Source organism: Salvia hispanica, chromosome 4 (assembly GCF_029641045.1).
Source record: "Salvia hispanica isolate PSC_SH4W2 chromosome 4, Shi_PSC_v1, whole genome shotgun sequence".
NCBI lineage: Eukaryota > Viridiplantae > Streptophyta > Magnoliopsida > Lamiales > Lamiaceae > Salvia > Salvia hispanica.
The window spans coordinates 7340207-7359251 of NC_142695.1; the positions used below are offsets into that span (position 1 = coordinate 7340207).

The 19045-nt window shown below is 33.8% G+C and overlaps 1 protein-coding gene, 2 long non-coding RNA genes and 1 pseudogene across 5 annotated transcripts; 3 read left to right on the plus strand and 1 right to left on the minus strand.

The window, feature by feature from the left end:
* The first annotated feature begins 1312 nt into the window (after positions 1-1312).
* On the plus strand, positions 1313-3693 carry LOC125194559 (6,7,8-trihydroxycoumarin synthase pseudogene; annotated as a pseudogene). The gene is made up of 2 exons (XR_016128881.1): positions 1313-2188; positions 3008-3693. The product of XR_016128881.1 is annotated as a 6,7,8-trihydroxycoumarin synthase pseudogene (transcript).
* Positions 3694-3784: 91 nt separating this feature from the next.
* LOC125197174 (auxin efflux carrier component 5-like) lies at positions 3785-6001 on the minus strand. Of its 2 annotated transcripts, none has more exons than XM_089056144.1 (5): positions 5280-6001; positions 4700-4785; positions 4436-4593; positions 4282-4344; positions 3785-4184 (listed from the first exon to the last, which is right to left on the minus strand). In XM_089056144.1, the coding sequence occupies exons 1-5, from the start codon at positions 5969-5971 to the stop codon at positions 4056-4058; spliced, it is 1128 nt and encodes a 375-aa protein (XP_088912270.1). In that variant the 5' UTR covers positions 5972-6001; the 3' UTR covers positions 3785-4055. The 2 variants fall into 2 exon arrangements, with proteins under 2 accessions (XP_088912270.1, XP_047951841.1); XM_048095884.2 differs by having other exon boundaries at positions 3790-4184; positions 4268-4344.
* An 8138-nt stretch (positions 6002-14139) lies between these two features.
* Positions 14140-14829, plus strand: LOC125191727 (uncharacterized). The gene is made up of 2 exons (XR_007171217.2): positions 14140-14365; positions 14563-14829. It is a non-coding gene; the product is annotated as an uncharacterized LOC125191727 (long non-coding RNA).
* A 1476-nt stretch (positions 14830-16305) lies between these two features.
* LOC148927165 (uncharacterized) lies at positions 16306-18251 on the plus strand. Its single transcript, XR_016137760.1, has 2 exons — positions 16306-16400; positions 17897-18251. It is a non-coding gene; the product is annotated as an uncharacterized LOC148927165 (long non-coding RNA).
* Positions 18252-19045: the final 794 nt, after the last annotated feature.

Below are 19045 nucleotides of genomic sequence, written 5' to 3' on the forward strand. Positions count from 1 at the left end.
AATAAGTTACCAGAATAAGGGTCCCACTTATATATATTAATTTTATAATAAAATGTGAGTGAAATAAGTTGGTAAAAAGTGGGTCCTACTCACCTTTAATGATAAAAATAAAATGTAACTCTTGTTGTGAGTCTGACCAAAATGATGAAATATGACTCTTATTATAGGACGGAGGTAGTAATATTTATGCAAATGCATGAATATTTAGTTTGTACATAATTAAGCAAAAGCTAGAGACTTTTCGTGATATTATTTTTTTAATAAAAAATAACTATTTTTTGTGATATAGGATGGTCATTTGAGAACCACATCTTGAATAAGAATTAACAACTAATAACCATCATATGAAATGAAATTATAATACTACTTTCTCCGTTCCATAATAGTAGAGTCGTTTTGTCATTTTAGTACGTTCTATAGTAATAAAGTCATTTATCTTTTTAGTAAAAGTCAACACATTTCTTCTCAGTTACTTTACTCTCTCTTACTTTATTCTCTCATCATCTCTCTTCTTTTTTCATTATCTATTTTATTCTTCCTTTACTTAACACAATTTTTTTTTTAAATTTCGTGCCGAAAAAAAATGCATCCATTACCATGAAACGGAGAGAGTACTATGTTTAATAATGACATGTGACAATATATAAAATCAATTTTGGTGATTGTTTGTTCATTAATCACATTCCAAATCACACAAATACACAATCACTATAAAAATCGTAAGTGTGACATTCTTTATGGGACGGAGGGAGTACTATTTTTCTATGACACTTTTCTTTAGTTCTTAATTTTTAATTGGAAAACCAAGAATGTAGACACTTTTTAAAGTACAAAAAGTGACATCATTAATTGAATAGAAAGATATCCTTAACTATTTTTTCGGCTGTAACGACCCTAGAAATGTAGAGTTTAATAAATGCAAAACTCAATCTTATTATATAACCATTTAAAGAATTATATTAGAAGGTCATTTTTAGACAATACGGAGGTTATTCTTAATCTGTTTTAAGGTCATGAGAGTAAATATGACCTAATATGATCCTAAATGACATCTGTATTTTAAAATCCGGATTTTTTTAATAAAATGACCTAAAACAAACTAACAATATTGTTCTACAATGACCTAAAACAAACTAACACTGACTGGTTCAATAGTTCGGCACTAGAAATTAGTTCGACATTAATTATAACTCCACAAATTAAATGTACTCAATAAAAAAGCGAGTCATTTTTATTGAAGCAACGTAGAAGTCACTAACCTATAAATAGGGATTTCAAAATTATCAATTTATCTTAACCCTCTCATTCCAATATGGATATGCTTCTTCTCATCTCATCTCTTGCTATTCTCGTCATTTTCCTCCTCTCCCTCCACAAAAGCCTCCGAAGAACCCCTCGTCGGCCCCCGGGGCCAAAAGGGCTTCCGTTCATCGGCAACATTCACCAAATCTACAACTCAAAACCCCATATTTGGCTCACAGAACTATCATACAAATACGGCCCTCTCATCTACTTGAAATTCTGCCGATTGCCAGTCGTCGTGATCTCGTCGGCCGATGCAGCGAAGAAGGCTCTCAAACACAACAACGTGACCTTCGCAGGCTGCCCTTACACGTCTGCTTCGCTGAGGCTAACTTACAACAACAGCAACATAGCCACCTCATCCTACTCCGATTATTGGAGGAAGATGAGGAAAATGGTGGTTCACCACCTCTTTGCTCCCCACAAACTACGCTCCTATCGCCCCATTCGTCACGATGAAATTTCTTCAATGATTTCTAGGATTTCGAGCAAGGCCGACTTGAGTGAGGCCATCAATCTAGGAGACATTATGTCGTCCTTCAACTGTAACGTTGTGTGTCGCGTCGCGTTTGGGAAGAAATTGGATTCGAGGTCGTGGACAAAGTTGGAGAGGCTTTTTAGTCGACTTTGGAGGGTCATATTTGAAACGTTTTTGGCTGATTGTGTGATGTTTGGTTTCATCAACAAACTCCTCGGCTCGGCAAAAAGAGTGGACAAGATTTTCGAGGAGATGGATTCGTTTTATCAACAACTCATCGATGAGCATCTTCATCCAAACAGACCGGATTCGATGACCAATGACATTCTTCATCGCCTCATTCAGCTTAGGGAAGACCATTCCTCTGAGGTTCAGATTGATTGGAACCATGTCAAGGCAATACTCATGGTAAATAACAACTTTCATTTTCTTTACTAGTACTACTTTTGTCTTTGAAAAATAGTCACGTTTTTCCATTCTGGGTTATCCACTAAAATTAGTTTATAGTTATAGTAAAAATTTTCTCTTAGAGCATCTCCAAGAGGAATGTGAATTAAGAAGGTATATTTCTCATTTACCTTTTAAAAAAAGTAACTATACATTTTTAAAAAGTAGTACTCCGTCGTCTCATTGAAGATGACTCATTTTCCTTTTTGATTTGTCCCAATCAAGATGTCCCATTACTTAAAATGGAATTCCTTTTATCTCTACTTTATTCCTCCTCTCTTACTTTACTCTCTCTACTTAACACACAAAATAAAGTTGCATAAAATCTCGTGCCGCCCAAGGAAGGGGTCATCTTCCATGGGACGGATGGAGTACTCTATAAACTCCAAGAGAAGAAGGTAAATTAAAAGGCAAATAAAAATAGTAACTAATTTTTTACCTTTTGTGTCAAGAAGAGGTAAATATACATTAAACTTTTAACCCTAAACCCTAAAGATATCTTCTCAAATAAAAGAAGGTATAATATTTTATCAAATACCTCTTCTCTTGGAGAATAATAAATTTTTATGAAGAATAGGTAAATATGGTAGTCATGTCTCTTTACATCTCTAGTTACCCTTTCCTAATGAGGTGGGTTCATACTTCAACCATATTTTTCTTTCTTACTTTACTAATATTCTTTTAAAATGTGTATAGTCCACAACCAATACTATATTTTGTAGCTCAAAGTTAGTGTTTTCTTATTTTCTTCTAGTATTTAACATTAATGCTACTATGTAGGATGTATTAATTGCTGGAACGGATACAACTGGAGCATCACTAACCTGGGTAATGACAGCTCTTATGAAGAACCTGAATGCAATGGAAAAAGTGCAAGAAGAGATTAGAAGTGTAGTGAGGGAGAAAAGGTTAGTACATGAAGATGATATTGAAAACTTGCCCTACCTAAAGGCAGTGGTGAAAGAGACTCTAAGATTGTACCCAATCGTACCGTTGGTACCAAAGGAGACGATAAAGGCGTGCATCATAGATGGCTATGAGATTCGAGAAAAAACGTTTGTGTGGGTGAATATATGGGCCATTGGTAGAGATCCTGAGTACTGGGAAAATGCAGATGAGTTCATTCCTGAGCGGTTCTTGAACACGAGCATTGATTTTAGAGGGCAAGAATTCGGATTCATTCCATTTGGATCGGGAAGAAGAGTGTGTGTGGGAGCGTCTCTAGCAGTGGCCAACATGGAAGTGGCACTGGCCAACCTTCTCTACTCTTTTGATTGGGAAACTCCACCAGAACGAGAAATTGACACTAAGGCATCTACAGGATTCCTTCTGCATAAGAAAAACCCACTTTACTTGCAACCCATATTACATGTTTGACCATTTCATAATTCTATCACATATATTTGTCTACTTATGAATGTTTGGTGCATTTAATTAATTAAGAAATTGCCAACATGAGAGCAATGTCGAGGAAGGATATTATTGCATCTAGGGAAATTCTGTTTATGTCTGCTTTTAACTTGGCCTAAATAAATAGTGTGAAATTGTGTTGTACACATTCGGAGTTTACTTTACACAAGCAATTTTCAACCAAGTCTTGTCACTGCCAAAACACTGATGAGAAAAATTGAAACAACTGAGCAACTTAGCAATCACGCAGTTGCTCGCTAAAAGCCTTGATATAATTCTACGGCATTTTCTTCATATTTTTCTATAATTAATATAGTCATATATAGATCAATTTTCTAACTATGAAAAGGTTAATCACGATACAAAATGACTCATTGGTGTACATCCAATAAATGAAGTCACAATACTACTGGAATAATTATAAGCTCATTTTTAGTTTGTTCGATGGGAATTTTTCAACTTGCATTGGAATAATCAACGGAGCATATCTAAAATGGCGTAGTACATGATCAATAGAGGAAGAGATGCGATAGTGCCAAAAATGACCCTGCAAAATTGAAGGGCGTCCAAATTAGATATACATCACTAGCAAAGTTATTAAGATGTGTTTAGGGGTAAAAATGGACTTACGCAGTGCTGAGTACGTTAGCATGCAACCCATACTCTTTTGCAAACACGAAGGAGGCGATAGCTTGTGGTAAAGCTGCCTGAATTAGCAAATGTAATTAGTAAAATAATTATTAATATACTCCCAGTTTAATGATTTTTGAGGAGTAATTAATAAAATCATATAATTACCTGAACAATAGCAATACGCAGAGTATTGGAGCGCAGGCCTAAAGCAATAGATCCAACAGCAGTACAAAGTGGGCCACCCACAAACCTCAAAACCATACTATAAATCGTGAGCCGCACACCACAAGCTATTACCTTCTCTTGCAATGCCATGAACAACCCTGATTGCATATTAATCAAATAAGTATCCAATTCTATTTTTTCTATAAATAACATTCAAAATTAAATCTCTTCTTCCATAAGAGGGCCTAAAATTAGACAACTTACCCATGCTGAACATGGCCACCCCACTTCCTGCCTTGGCCATTATCAAAATCGATCCTTCCATTATGCTTGGCATTTCAAAATCCCACCTAAAATCACCAAACCTTAACACCACATTTTTTACACATAAAGAAAACACAGTAAATATTTCCCTAAAACTGCTATTAGTAGTCCTAGTTTATCATTCCGGTCCGTCTATACTATAAATAGTACATGGTTCACTTTTACTATGGATAGTAGATGAGTAGCACATTTTTTCACTTTCTTTTCCCACGTTTCATTTACCGGTGCCAAACTCAACCAGACTTCTAATCGCAGACGGAGGGAGTAGAATTAGTATTTACTGAATTACTTCCTCCGTCCGTGATTAAATGTCCCATATTTGACCGACACAAGTTTTAAGAAATTGTTTGACTTTATGTACGAAAGTGGGTAGAAAAATTAGCGTAATGTGATTTCTACATTTATATATTGGTTTTATAATAAAATGTGAGTGTAATGAGTTAGTGAAATGTATGATGACATTTAATGACGGTCGGACGAAAAAGAAAAATGAGACATTTAATGGACAGAGGGAGTACACCTTTTTGCCAGCAGAGCCCAAACGACGCCAAGCGCACACGCATAGCAATTCGGATTCTTTCCGAGCTTCACGCCAACCTGTTTCAGCGTTGATCTCAAATTCGACGTCGCCAAGGCATCAACAACCACGACGATCGTATTATTTGAACCATCACCGTCCGTAGAAATCGGCTGCGGCTTCTCCTCGTCAACAACATCGTCAGACGAGGAGGAGCAGGAGCTGGCACGCCAGAACTCGAGCATGAACAAGAGGATTGGGAACCAAACAAGAGACTGGATGACGGACGACTGCACCACCAGATCCTCCCCGGCGGCGCCGTACATGGCCTTGAGCAACGGAACCCCGACGACGAGCGTGTTGTTGAAGCTGGAAAGATTGAAGGAGGTTATCACCCAAGCGAAGCTGCTCTTTTTGGCGAATTTTGCCCAGAGAGCCAATGCGGCGGCGGCGATGGCCTTGGCGACGACGTCTCCGGCGAGGAAGCGGAAGTTCATGGCGTAGGGGTCGACGCCGGAGGTGAACTGGAAGGTGAAGAAGGGGATGATGAAGTAGCAGTTGAAGCGGTTGATGGCGTCGCATTGGTCGGGCTTGAACATCCGCCACCACCTCACGGAGGAGTAGCCGAGCACCAACGCCACGTAAAGCGGCGTCATCGCCACCACCACTTTGTATACATCACCTAATTCGATCATTGCAAAAATATCTCTCTCTACTCTTTATATTTCAATGTTGATGAAGGTGAAGAGGAAAGCGGCTGAATTTATAGTTGTGGAAACTTTCTAGGTTTTTTTATTTGCTTAATTAATTATATTTAATTATAAAAAGAAATTAGTGTTGGGAACTGTGGATCGTCGAAATGCTCGTTGTTTAATGCAATCTGGTTTTGGTTATAGTGGCCATTATGATATGGTTAAGCAAATTCAATATTTTCAGCCTTTTCCACTTGCATTAATAACCGTTCAATTGCTACCAAAATCATAATGACACAATTAATTAGAACAAAACAAAATGTGTTTTGTCTAGCAACTGTGAAATTGAATGGGGAAGATCCTCTGCGGTGAAAACCACAGCGCTCCATGCTGTGTGCCAAAACGCAAAACTTTATTCATTAAACGGCAACAAACATTTGCTATACTATTCCTTTAATCCATTTGATTCACTACTATTCATTTAATTCCCCACCGCCCATGCAATTTTTCTTTAATTCATACATATACATTTTCATTACATGCTTAAAGAAGCGTACTATTAAATTTTATTCTTTATTAGGATTTCTTTTGTTATATTTTACTCGTCCGTATATTAAAATGTTTTTTGCTAATCCTTTTAGTTAGTTATTTTTATTAATTAAATTTATAGATTTTTTTATTCATAATATAAAAGTGTTCCATGAAAAATATTACTGCATGAAAAAAAAAATGTGTAGCTTCATTATTATTTTTTTCTTTTTTATGGTATATTTTTATTTGTTTATGTAGTAAACACCCCTTAAATCCCATGGATCAAATTCTGTGGTTTTGCTAGTCATTTTTATTTTAACTCATTTTATATGGTTGAATTTAAAGTGTTTTTACTATATAAGAAAATAAAGTAATACTATTAAAGAAAAGAAGTAAATTTTCACTAAACCACAGCACACACTTTTTTTATTTTAATATTTTGTATAGAATATATGTTAGATTTTAATAATAAAATTTATATTGCTAAAGTAACTTATAACTAAAAGGATTTGAAAAAAACATTTAGAATTTCTAATAGAGAATAAAAGGATTTAACGCACCTTTAAACTATTTATAAATATCACGTAAATGGATTATTGAATAATTATCTTGTAAGTAAAAAAATAACTTTGTTCATCCCAACGTGTGATATGAATCAAATTGTAGTCTTTTATTGTATTAATTTTAACATACTCTTTTAGGTGAAAAACGTACTCATTTTGATATATTATTGAACAAAATACCGAGCTCTAAGAGAGAGCAAAAAAAGATAAAATTGTCTGAATCAAAACAGTAATTAGCTTGTCATGATTTATTTCAAACGTTTCTACAAGACACCTATTGCTTTTATTTTTGAAAGATCTTCGCGTGAATGACTCGATTTATTTTAAACACGAGAATTACCCGCAAGTGTACGGGCTAGTGTAGCAACAAACAAGTAAGAGTATCATATCCACATAGACACATTGTGCAAGTTAAGTACCACGAACTGATTTTAACTACTATCTAGAGAATCCGGAAAGGTTGATTTTGATTTTGAAGAAAAACAAATAAACATAAACAAGCTAAAAGCACGCAACAAAGAGAAGTTTCAAATAAGAGAACACGGTAAAGCCTTGGATCCAACTACAACGAACACGATGCGTACATTTCAACAACTTCGATTACCCAATTAAAGTCTCTAGGATTACTAGGAAAGCTGCTAGTCTAGGCTAAGCCCTCTCTCGAGTGCACTCACCTAGTTGATTAACCATTAATATTGAAGTCTCCTTCTAATATATACTTCACAATTAACTCCTTAAAACAAAAGGCTCGAGCCCTCACTCTAGAATTCCTTCTCCCGAATGCAAATTATCTAGGTGTTTTTCATTCTTTTATCAATCCTAATTAGGTATCTCTCGATTAAACAAAACTAGGTCAACAAACCCAATTGATAGCTAAGCAATTGAATTGAAAAAGCTCAAGAACGAAACAAAGAAATCACAAGAGCAAAGGTAATCAAAAGTCCTTGAATTAATCAAAAGCGTTCATTGTAGTCTTCACCAAAACTCTACAAAAGATTTAGCTACTCATATTCAATGCAAATTCACAAGAGAAATCCATAGAAAGTGAATTGAATATAGGAAAACTAATAAAGATACTCCCAACAGTGAATTGAATGGACAAATCGTCTTCGTCTTCAAACTTGTTGATGAATTACACTCTTCGTCACTTCAATCTGCTCTCAAAATGTGGAAACTGCTTCTGGGGCGTGTGGAAAGTATGCTGAGGTCAAACCTTAGGTCCTATTTATGCCCGGGGCAAAAAATAGAAGAAAATCAGTGTGTAAGTATAACGCCCGGTCGGGCGATTTTAAGTGACAAAACGCCCGGCCCGGGCGTTTTTCTTGAGTCCTGCTTTTCCACAAAACACCGACCCGGGCCATTTTCCATCGGAAAACGCCCGGGGACAGTGCATATGCGTGGCCTGAGAGGCAAAACGCTTGGCCTCGTGCTGTGAAATGCCCGACCTAGTGCAGTAAAACGCCCGGCCTAATCTTTTGGCTGCTATTTCGTCCGTTTCCACCTGTTTTGACTACAAAAACTCGACAAACTTATCAAAACACTAAAGTAGGGGATCATAGATGAAAACTCAAGTAATGTGCTACAAAATACTCAATTATGCACTTTCAAACATCCAAAACACTTGCTAAATTACGAGTTTATCAGTGGATACCTCGCAAGCCTCAATCGGAGTCCGATAGAAGAAAATATGATTGTTTTACGAAGACTGCACATTGCAGCAAAAACCGCGCGACCCGAGTGTTTTAGAACTAGAAAAGCTCAACCGAGCAATTTGGGCATGCCGCGAGTCAGAAAAACGCATGGGTCGAACGATTTTTGAGCAAAAAACTCCTGATTGGGCGAAATGTGTCTAGGTCTATTTTTCAAGCCCTAACTATTTAAATAGCTAAGATACGACTCGCAAATGGATATTCCGGCAGCTGGAACACATTTTGGAAAGAGAATTGAGCTTAGAAGCCCCACTTTGAAGAAGGAGAGCAATTTTGAAGCTTCATCCACCCAAGTCTTGTCCACCATGATATCTTTAGCTTATTTGGTTGTTATTGTCACCATCATTGGTGGCTAGAACTTGGAATTACTCCTAATTTGTATCAAAGTTGTTGAACATGAACTCCTTTAATTGAATTATGTTTTCCTTTGCTTACTAGTTCTTATCATCGATGTTTATTGTTATCTCTGTTGAATTTAGCAAGAAAACTTAATTTGGGTCGTTTATTTGCTTGATTTATATGAATGTTATTGCGAATTACTAATGTTTATTTCCACCTCCGTCGTAATCCGGGAAAAAAACACCGATGATATTTTCAACCTTGGTAATGGATTTTTATCAAATGAGTTTTATAAATTTACCAATAGTACTATATGGACATGCATATCCGTCTGTAAAGTTATGCTTTTTGTAGTGTGTCACATTTAATACACTAATTTTTTTCCAGTAAGCTCCGGACTTGGTGAAAAAGATTAATTTTCTGTCCAGATATATAACAATATGATGGTGAAATGTCCCTTGTGCGTAGAGACAATTTAATAGTGATTGTCCCTCGACGATTAAAAAAAAATACTAAAAAGAAAGAGCTACGATTAGAGACACACATATCACAAAGGTTGGACTCTATAAAAGTATATCTCAGTGGTGGTAGTGGAATTGGAATATGAAGTTAAAACAACATTAATAATCAGCCGGAATGAAGTACTATAGTATTCAATTCCACTTGACGTAGATATTCCACTTACATTTGTTAGTGGTATTCCTCTCAGTCAAGCTGACATATATGCATGCTTCTTTACTAGGAGTACTATAATAATATCATGAGTTGTAGTTTTAGCATGAGCCAATCTTAATTTATGCTCACAGTTGGATGCAAGTATGTACGTGACCTAAATTTGAATATCTGTAAGGACGTAAAACTTTATGCATAACAAATTGAAATATGTACTTTTTCTTTAGTGTGTGTGTATCAATGTATATGGATCCACAGTTTGTCTTTCTACTTTTCTCTTTCTGTTACATGGTATTTTGGCTAGTAATTTGATATATATAGGGCTAATTAAGTCATCATATAAGCCTGATCTTTCGATTAAAAATACTCCCCCCTTCCACCATTAATCCTCATAATTTGCCATTTTCTTCTCTGTGTGTATAATCGTGTCAATTTTTTTTTCAATTTTTTTAATAAACACATTCCACTAACTTTATTTCACTCACATTTTATTATAAAACTAATAAATAAAAGTATAATCAACCTTTCACTATTTTTGTAGTCCCACTTTCTATTAGATTTCTTAAAACCGAGCAAAGTAAAAATAAGTCTCTTAATGGACCAGTCAATTACTTAAAAATCCTCATAAATAGAGAGGCTATCCAATAATATATGGATAAAAATGATTCATTACTAAGTCGACGTGGGATAAGAAAAGTGAGACTCAATAACATAAATATATAGAGATATTAAGCATTAAAAAGAAAGTTAAGTTAACTGTATGATAATACATTTATTATTTATATGTAGTATATATATTTACGCTCGTAAGATACACATTGGACAACAGTACTATAAGAAGAATGGCTACATATTTGAAATCGTCATGTATGATTTTTAAAAGGGAAATCGTCATTTATGTTAAAATATTATTAATTGGAGGGATGCAAATAAAGGTATGAACATTACTAGGTTCAAAGTGAAGAGTGGAAAGGATGTAATAAAAAAAGGTTGCTGGATGAGATGCAGTATCTAGCTTGTATCCCACCAAAAGATATGCGATCTTACTCTTTCAACAGTCATTATGCATTTTCACATCATGCTCAAGAAACTAGGGGCTCAGATACTTATTCTTCACACCACTAAATGGTTTCAATAAATATTTCTGTAAATTTACCTATTTAGTCGACTACTACATATATCTAATAAAATAAGTAATAGCACTAATCTGATTCAAAAAATAATAGTGGCAATTCGTCTAATTAGTTAGTTGTGGCCGCTTGTGTTTTTATTGAATTCTTATTCTCACATCAATCGAGAGAATCATATCTAAAAATGTAACAGTATTAATGAAAGTGATGAAAATGATTTCCTAATTATCTATGAATCACCTGGAGATGCACATCGAAGATGTAGTATCGATGAAAAGAATGTAAAATTGGATTTGACTCGAGTGCGTGACTGCTGGATGTGGCCTAAAGTTTGGATAAAGTAAATATTATTCCATTTAAGGTATATAAAGGGATAAACTCTTAATTTATATTTTAATGTAATATTCTTTTCGTCTAAAAAAATATCTCCTTTTGTCATTTTAGACCTTCCTATATCAAGTCTTTGGAAAATATTACTAATTTGCAAGTGATAAGTGATAACCTCTGTATGGTAATCAAATACTACTAAAACCATGATAATAAAGTACAAGTCCTATCTAGAGATGCCAAGGTTTACTGTTCGAGCGGTGAACTGCGAAACCGTGAGATTTAAATCGAACTGAAATCGTGCCGGGCGGTTTTAGACAGGAACCGCAATAAAACGCCGAAAAATCATGAAATCGAGCCGGAACCGCCTAAAACTGGTGATTCGGAACCGTAAAAACCGCCGGAAACCGGAACTGCCGGTTTTGGAACCGAAACCAGAACCGCGAAACACTCTCGTGGACGGTTCCGAACCGTAACCGTCAGTTCTGGAACCGTGGGTATCTCTAGTCCTATCCAATAATATTTGTCTTTCGGGTAACATACAACGCGTATGAAAAAAAAACCTTAATAATTGTCATGCATTTATAATTTACTACCACTTACCCCCACAGTATATATATGTATTTGAGTTAACTAACATCTGCGTACATTAACACAACTACCCTAATATTCTCAGCAAATAAAGCTACATTAGAGAGTCAGTTGGCAACTCGCCAACTCCTTCTTCAATAAATTTATTTTCAATATTAGAAAGTTTTAAAGTAATATAGTGAGAGTACTAAGTAAATTCATAATAAAAGTTTAAACATAATTTTACCCAATATGTAAAAATGGAATCATTTTAGCCCAACATTGGCTTATGAATGGCATTTATCCACAGCCCATATAATCGGTGGCCCAATAAATGAATTAATAAAAGTAGGCACATAAAAAGCTTTTGACGGCCCATAATATGTCGTTTGCTGTTGCAGTCCCCAAATCAGAAGTACATTGGCCCAAATATTTATCTGTATAAGAGATGCAGACCAAATAATTAATTTGCTTTGCTCTTAACTCGTGGCCCATTCCGAAATAACGCGTAGCCCAACCACCGCCACATATTTTCATTATTATTTATATAGGGGGGCTGTCGCCCCCTACATATGTCCCGACGTCGCCCCAAAAATTGAAAAAAATTATCATTTTCACCCTAAATCATCCTACTAATGTATATTTTGCTCCTCCCGTTTATGAATCTTGGATCCGCCACTCCTATATGATATCATGAGGATCCTACTTACGACAAAAATGTAATGATCTTTTCCGCTCTAATTGATCGGTTTGAGAGGACATAGGATGCAGCTGGTAACCTTGTTTGAAGCCCTGTATAATAAAAATTAATCAATTCCCTAAAAATTTGTCATTTATTTCCTTTTTGTCCGTCCATAAAAATTTGTCACCTTTCACTTTTACCATCTTTTATACTAGACCCTGCATTCCACTAACTCATTTCTACTCACATTTTATTTTAAAACTAATACTCCCCTCATCCCAAGTTTTATTTGATTCGTATTCCTTTTTAGGTTGTCCAAAGTTATTTGAATCATTTCCTTTTTTTGACTAAAAACAAAACGTCTAATCTTACATACTTTATTCTTTCTATTACTTTATTCTCTTCTCTATTTTATTTAACTCACTAAACACAACTTTCTTAAATCTCGTGTCGAAAAGAAACGCCTAAGTAATGTGGGACGGAAGGAGTATATCAAAGTAGAGCCCACATGTCATCAACTTTTTCAACTCACTTTCTATTACATTTCTTAAAACCTGTGCTGGGTCAAATGATAACAAATTTTAAGGGACGAATGAAGTATATTATTTTAAAATTGGTCTCTCTTCAGAATCACTATATTTATACTTATATTCTTGATTATTTTAATTTTTTTAGAAGAAGTTGTTCGGTAGCTATGGCTGTTGTGTATTCATAACTTGAGGTTTTATTTATTCGTATTTTTTTTCGATTACATTTTGTTAAATGTTCAACTCAACAAAATGTATATTCGCTCATTTCCAAAGGATTCATTAAGTTGCTATAAGTACTTATTAATCTTATCGTTTATTCAATGTTTCGTTTAAAAGCTCAATCCATGACGACACATGCTAAGATTAGATTGTACTATGTCTTTATTAACCATCTCACATTTATTCATATAACTAATTTAATCCTAAATGATTCCTATTATGTTTTATTTCATATTGCATCTCACAATTATTTTGTATGTCAAGAAATATTGGATCTCATGATTATGCATTTCATCTTCACAATAGCTAATTTAATCATAAACAAACTTGATTGTATCTTATCACAGTAAGTATTTTATCTTTCTATTATCTTGTCTAACAAACCAAATTTTATCTTAAACTCATAATTTAATACCAAATTTTATCTTAAACTCATAATTTAAAATGTTAATTGATCATTTAAATCGATCCTCCTAAAAATATCTATATATGTGTAATTTGACACAAGTTATATTTAATTCTCCAATACTTTACACGTATTTAACAAATAACGTCCAATATGCGCGGGAAATAGTGTACTTACTAAAATAGTAGACTATAGTGGAGCAAATTATGTTCGTTTGTGCAAGAAGCAGGAGGCCTACATCCAAGCCGGGCTCTTACTATACAGGCCCGAAATACAATGTTTGAATTGTAATTAAATTATTGAAAAATTTGCAATAACTCTATAATGAAAGTTTGTTATCGCGCTTCTAGAACAAGAAGACAAGGGCATTTCCTCTCATTTTCCTTAATTACGTATGACATAGATACTACTCTATTGGTTGTCTAGCTAGCATTGAAGAAATACTATTTGAGATTCAAAATAATTGATGTGGAAAAACTTTTTGACTTCGTCAATTTGTCCCCCGAAATATATCTACCACTCAATTGCTGAAATTTATCTATAAATTTATCACCAAATGCAACACAACATCACATCCTAAAAACACTCAACTAAATTTTAACTTCAAAGCATGGGTAGGAACATACTTGTTTTTCTTTTGGTTCTAATTGTTCTCATAATGTCCCCCCAACCCCAAGTAGCTTTAGCCAGGAAGCTTGTGGAGACTACCAACACCAAAAGTATGCTCTATTAATTTCTTGGTATTATTAATTGATTTAATTTTTATGATTATATAGATATATGGCCACATATACATGTTTAGAATATGAAAAATGGAATATGTTCATATACACACACACACAATTTGTTTGACAAGTGAATACTTTTCAATGTTTGAACATGGTTGATGGAGCTAATATAATTTTATTTGTGACAGCCGAGGCAAAAAGGAAGACATCAACCATCACCTATCCAGCATCTCCATATTCCAAACCCCGCGAGTGTACCTACATAAAACTTTGCAGGCGCATCGGCGGAGGCAGGCCTCCTCCACCGAAGACCAAACCTTGACTACTCCAAGTCCAAACCACCAAATGCTTCCATCACAATATAAGTTAAATAATTCCAAATAAAATATTGCAAACTGTACTACTGTGTGTATGAATTATGATTATGTCAATATATACATGTCAGTTTAACCAAACTTTTGACCGCTTTCATTACGTTGCGTCGACTATCAGACACCTAGCTAGTCAATGTTTACACTTTACATGCATTTTGGGCTTAAAAATTTAATGTCTTGTGTAAGTTTTGAGTTACATGAGTATGTATAGATCCAATTCTTATCCTTTACAAGTCCACAAACTCATCAGTTCAAACCTTCATTCACGAGAATTAATCCAAAATATACTTATATATAGTAGGCCCGATCGAGCTCACACCCATCTGGTTCCAAAATTATATTACATTTTTATAGCACTAAATATAACTTGCTGATGTACATGTAATCTTAATACGTATAGTTAAAGACAACTGCGGATATCGAATTACGAGAACTAATAGTCAGACTAAGTATGCACTCAGACATCAGATATTATATGGATTCATCAATTATTAGTTAAGATATCACACAATGACCTTAACATTCGATCCACTAAGATCCAATGTATAATTGTTTTCTGAAAATTTCCGATGTCAAACAGTTAATCTTTGCAGAGCATAAAATAAAGTTCATAATTAAAATCCCTGTTAGTTTAATAGTATGGAGTAGATCTCGAAATGTACTGTAGTAGAATGCAGTATATTTTAATCAAATACAGTATGTTAAGATATACTATTGTCTATATAATTGGGACAAGATTGGTTATAATGATTGTCTACTACAGTAGATTTTAATCAAATACAGTATTTTAAGATATACCCCCTTCGTCCTCGAATAGGAGTCTCATCTTCCATTTTAGTCTGTCCGCAAATAAGTGTCCCGATTTACTTTTATCGTAAATAATAATAGAGTCTCACCTTCCACTAATTCATATCACTGACATTTCATTTAAAATAATGCATACAAACTCATATTCCATTAATTTTTTCCTACCACTTTTCTTAATATATTTTTAAACATTCATGTGTGGATGGAGGACAAGACTAGTGTCTATATAATTGGACATGATCGATTATAATAATTGAGGCTACTTGTGGTTTCTTACTAGCCACGTGCACGTGGAAAAGTTTTCAGACTATGTAATTTGAGTATCTCAATTCTTTACCATTCAATTGCTTAAATTTACTTATCTCAATTATGATCCATTCAATTGATTAAATTTACTTGTAATAAATTGATTTGCAAATGCCACGAAATGCTCATCCTAAACAGACTCATTTACTAAATTTCAACCTCAAATATGGGCGGGAAAGTAATTGCTTTTCTTTATTAACATTTTGATAGTACTAATTGTTCTAATAATATCTCCCCAAATATCTTTAAGAAAAAAAAAGAAGATAGCAAGAGACCATGAGATTTAATAATTGAGGGTCATCCTTTCGTTTTCTTACCCATGTCCATGTGGAAAAACTTTTTGACTAAGTTACCACATTACCCTGAAATTTCTCTACCACTTATTTACAAAAAAATATCTATAAATTGATGATCAAATCCAACACAAAATATCATCCAAAAAAACTCATTTAATAGTTAACATAAAAAATATATGGGTGGAAAAGTAATTTCTTTTCTAAATATTGCAAGAGAACTTGCGGAGACTACCAACATCAAAAGTATGCTCTATTCACCTCTTGTTATTTTAAATTCATGTTGTTTTATGAGTATATAGAGATATAAGGTCAGGAGAGGATCCCCTGCTGTGTTAAAAAACACAGCAGGGGCTGCTGTGGTTTAAACGATAGGCATTTGCAAATGAAACGCATAGGACTAAGAGAGAGAAATGGTGGGACCGAAGTATACGAAACACATAATGCTTCTAATTCTTTATTCACTACTCCATTTTCTACACATTTTTTTATTTAATTAAAAATGCAGTCGGCTAAATCAACTTTTTTTCATTGAGCAGCATCTAATAATATTATGGAACACTTATTTTAGTGTTTTGTTTTACAATCATGATATACTAAAGGCCACTTTTACATACCTATTGAAAAATATTACTTCTCCATAACACACACAAGAACTCATTAATATATTAAGTAATACCATTAAGTTAATTGCAATAAAATTTGTGTAATTACTATTTAATTTTCTAGGCCATACTAAATTTTCACAAGCTATAAAAAAAACAGCGTGCAATTATTTTGTTTTGCAATATTTGCTATAGTACTATAAAATTCAATTAACTCTATATTAAAACACTTAATAATTTTGATCATGTTATAATAAATTAGAAAGTCCCACCTCGTTAAAGAAAAATATTTATTCCATCAGTCCCTGAAAAGTATGAATATTTGGTTTGACACGATTTTAAACGGCATACACATACAAATTAAAACATGTGCCAAATTAAATTTCATACTTTTTAGGAATGGAGGGAATAAATATTTTTCTTTAATAAGGTGGGACTTTAATTCATTATAACATGATCAAAATTTATAAGTGTTTTAATTGATAAAGTTAATTGAATTTTATAGTATATTTATTTGAATAAAAGAACTATTGCAAAATAAAAAAAATTGCATGCTGTTTTTTTTATAGCTTGCGAAAATTTAGTATGGCGTAGAAAATTAAATAGTAATTACACAAATTTTATTGCAATTAACTTAATGGTATTACTTAATATATTAATTAGTTCTTGTGTGTGTTATGGAGTAGTAATATTTTTCAATAGGTATGTAAAAGTGGCCTTTGGTATATCATGATTGTAAAACAAAATAATATAAGTGTTCCATAATATTATTAGATGCTGCTCAATGAAAAAAAAGTTGATTTAGCCGACTGTATTTTTAATTAAATAAAAAAATGGGTAGAAAATGGAGTAGTGAATAAAGAATTAGAACTAGTATGTGTTCCGTATACTTCGGTCCCACCAATTCTCTCTCTTGGTCCTATGCTGTGTTATGCTGTGTTTCATTTGCAAATGCCTGTCGTCTAAACCACAGCAGCCCCTGCTGTGTTTTTTAACACAGCAGGGGATCCTCTCCCATAAGGTCACATAATTTTTTACTGACACTCAGTTAGATGACGAGTCAGTAACCGTCATATTTTTTCAAAATTATAGCGTATGATGTTTTTATTAACAATAACATATTTTTATTTGTGGAAGCCGAGACGAAAAAGGTGTCAGCACCCATTACCGTTAAACCGATCCGGGGTCGGGGCGCCGTTAAACCAATCGGGGGCCCAGGTTACAAGCGCCGCGAGTGTAGTTATACATGAATCATTGTTACGGAAGGCCACCTTCCGCCCATACCAAACCTTGAGAATCCAAGCCCGAACACCCAATGTTTGAAGAGTTGAAGTACAATATTACACAATTTCAAATTAAATAATCCAAACTGTAGTATGGTGTTTATGATTATGTCGGTATACGTCATTTTAATTTTGTTTGAGTTAAAGCAATATTTTAGTCCTTGTTTAAGGGTTTGTGAGTTATATGAGTATGTTTTAGGTTTACTTCTCGTCCTTTAAAATTGGCAAATTCATCAAATACCAAAATTATCAACCCTTCAACTAAGGCTAGAAAAATTACCAAGTAAAAACTCAAAAATTATATATCATGACAATTGGTTACTACTATCTTAATATGCCCCAAAGATAAAGCAATCAATGAGATGAAATTGTCATGGCACAACCAAGTACTAATTTCAACATGACTTTGAATTTATGAACTAACAAGGATATATAGGACAGTGTATATATTATCTTCACTTTGAGATTTTCCACTAAGGCGTCATTTGGTGGCTATGTTATAATAAGTAAGATTTATCCGTGTCTTGTATCCGACCAACGCAAGGCCTAATGAAAAGCTTATGTTTCAACTAGATAACTAACTTCCAATTTGGCCAAATTACTAATCTTTTTTCGAATATTGTACGTATTAGTAAAATACATTATTACCTTCCTAAACTTGGTTATCGTAATTATGTTATTTATTTATATATAAGGGTAGTTTAGGTTATTATAATTATTTTTTTATCTATGATTTAATGTACCAAACATCTGACTATAAGACTTGGAGGCTAAGTAAATTATATTTTAGGTTTTATTTATTTCCTAGTTAGGATTTTCATTTGTTTATATAAAGGCCTCATTGTTGAACTATAAAGACTGACTTTTGAATATTAATTTTACATTGAGTTTTTATACTCTTAAGTTCTCAATTAGTTGAGTTCTTTATATACCAATTTAGTCATTCTCCATACGTTTATGCATCATTATGATATGGATCATGGTTGTATCATTATTTAAACTA

Excerpts from the sequence above, each read along its gene's own strand:
- LOC125197174 (XM_089056144.1), bottom strand. The coding sequence starts at position 5,971 with ATGATCGAATTAGGTGATGTATACAAAGTGGTGGTGGCGATGACGCCG. Across the intron at positions 4,594-4,699 it reads GGTGGCCATGTTCAGCATGG|GGTTGTTCATGGCATTGCAA; the intron begins GTAAGTTGTCTA and ends ATATGCAATCAG. Across the intron at positions 4,345-4,435 it reads TGCGTATTGCTATTGTTCAG|GCAGCTTTACCACAAGCTAT; the intron begins GTAATTATATGA and ends TTGCTAATTCAG.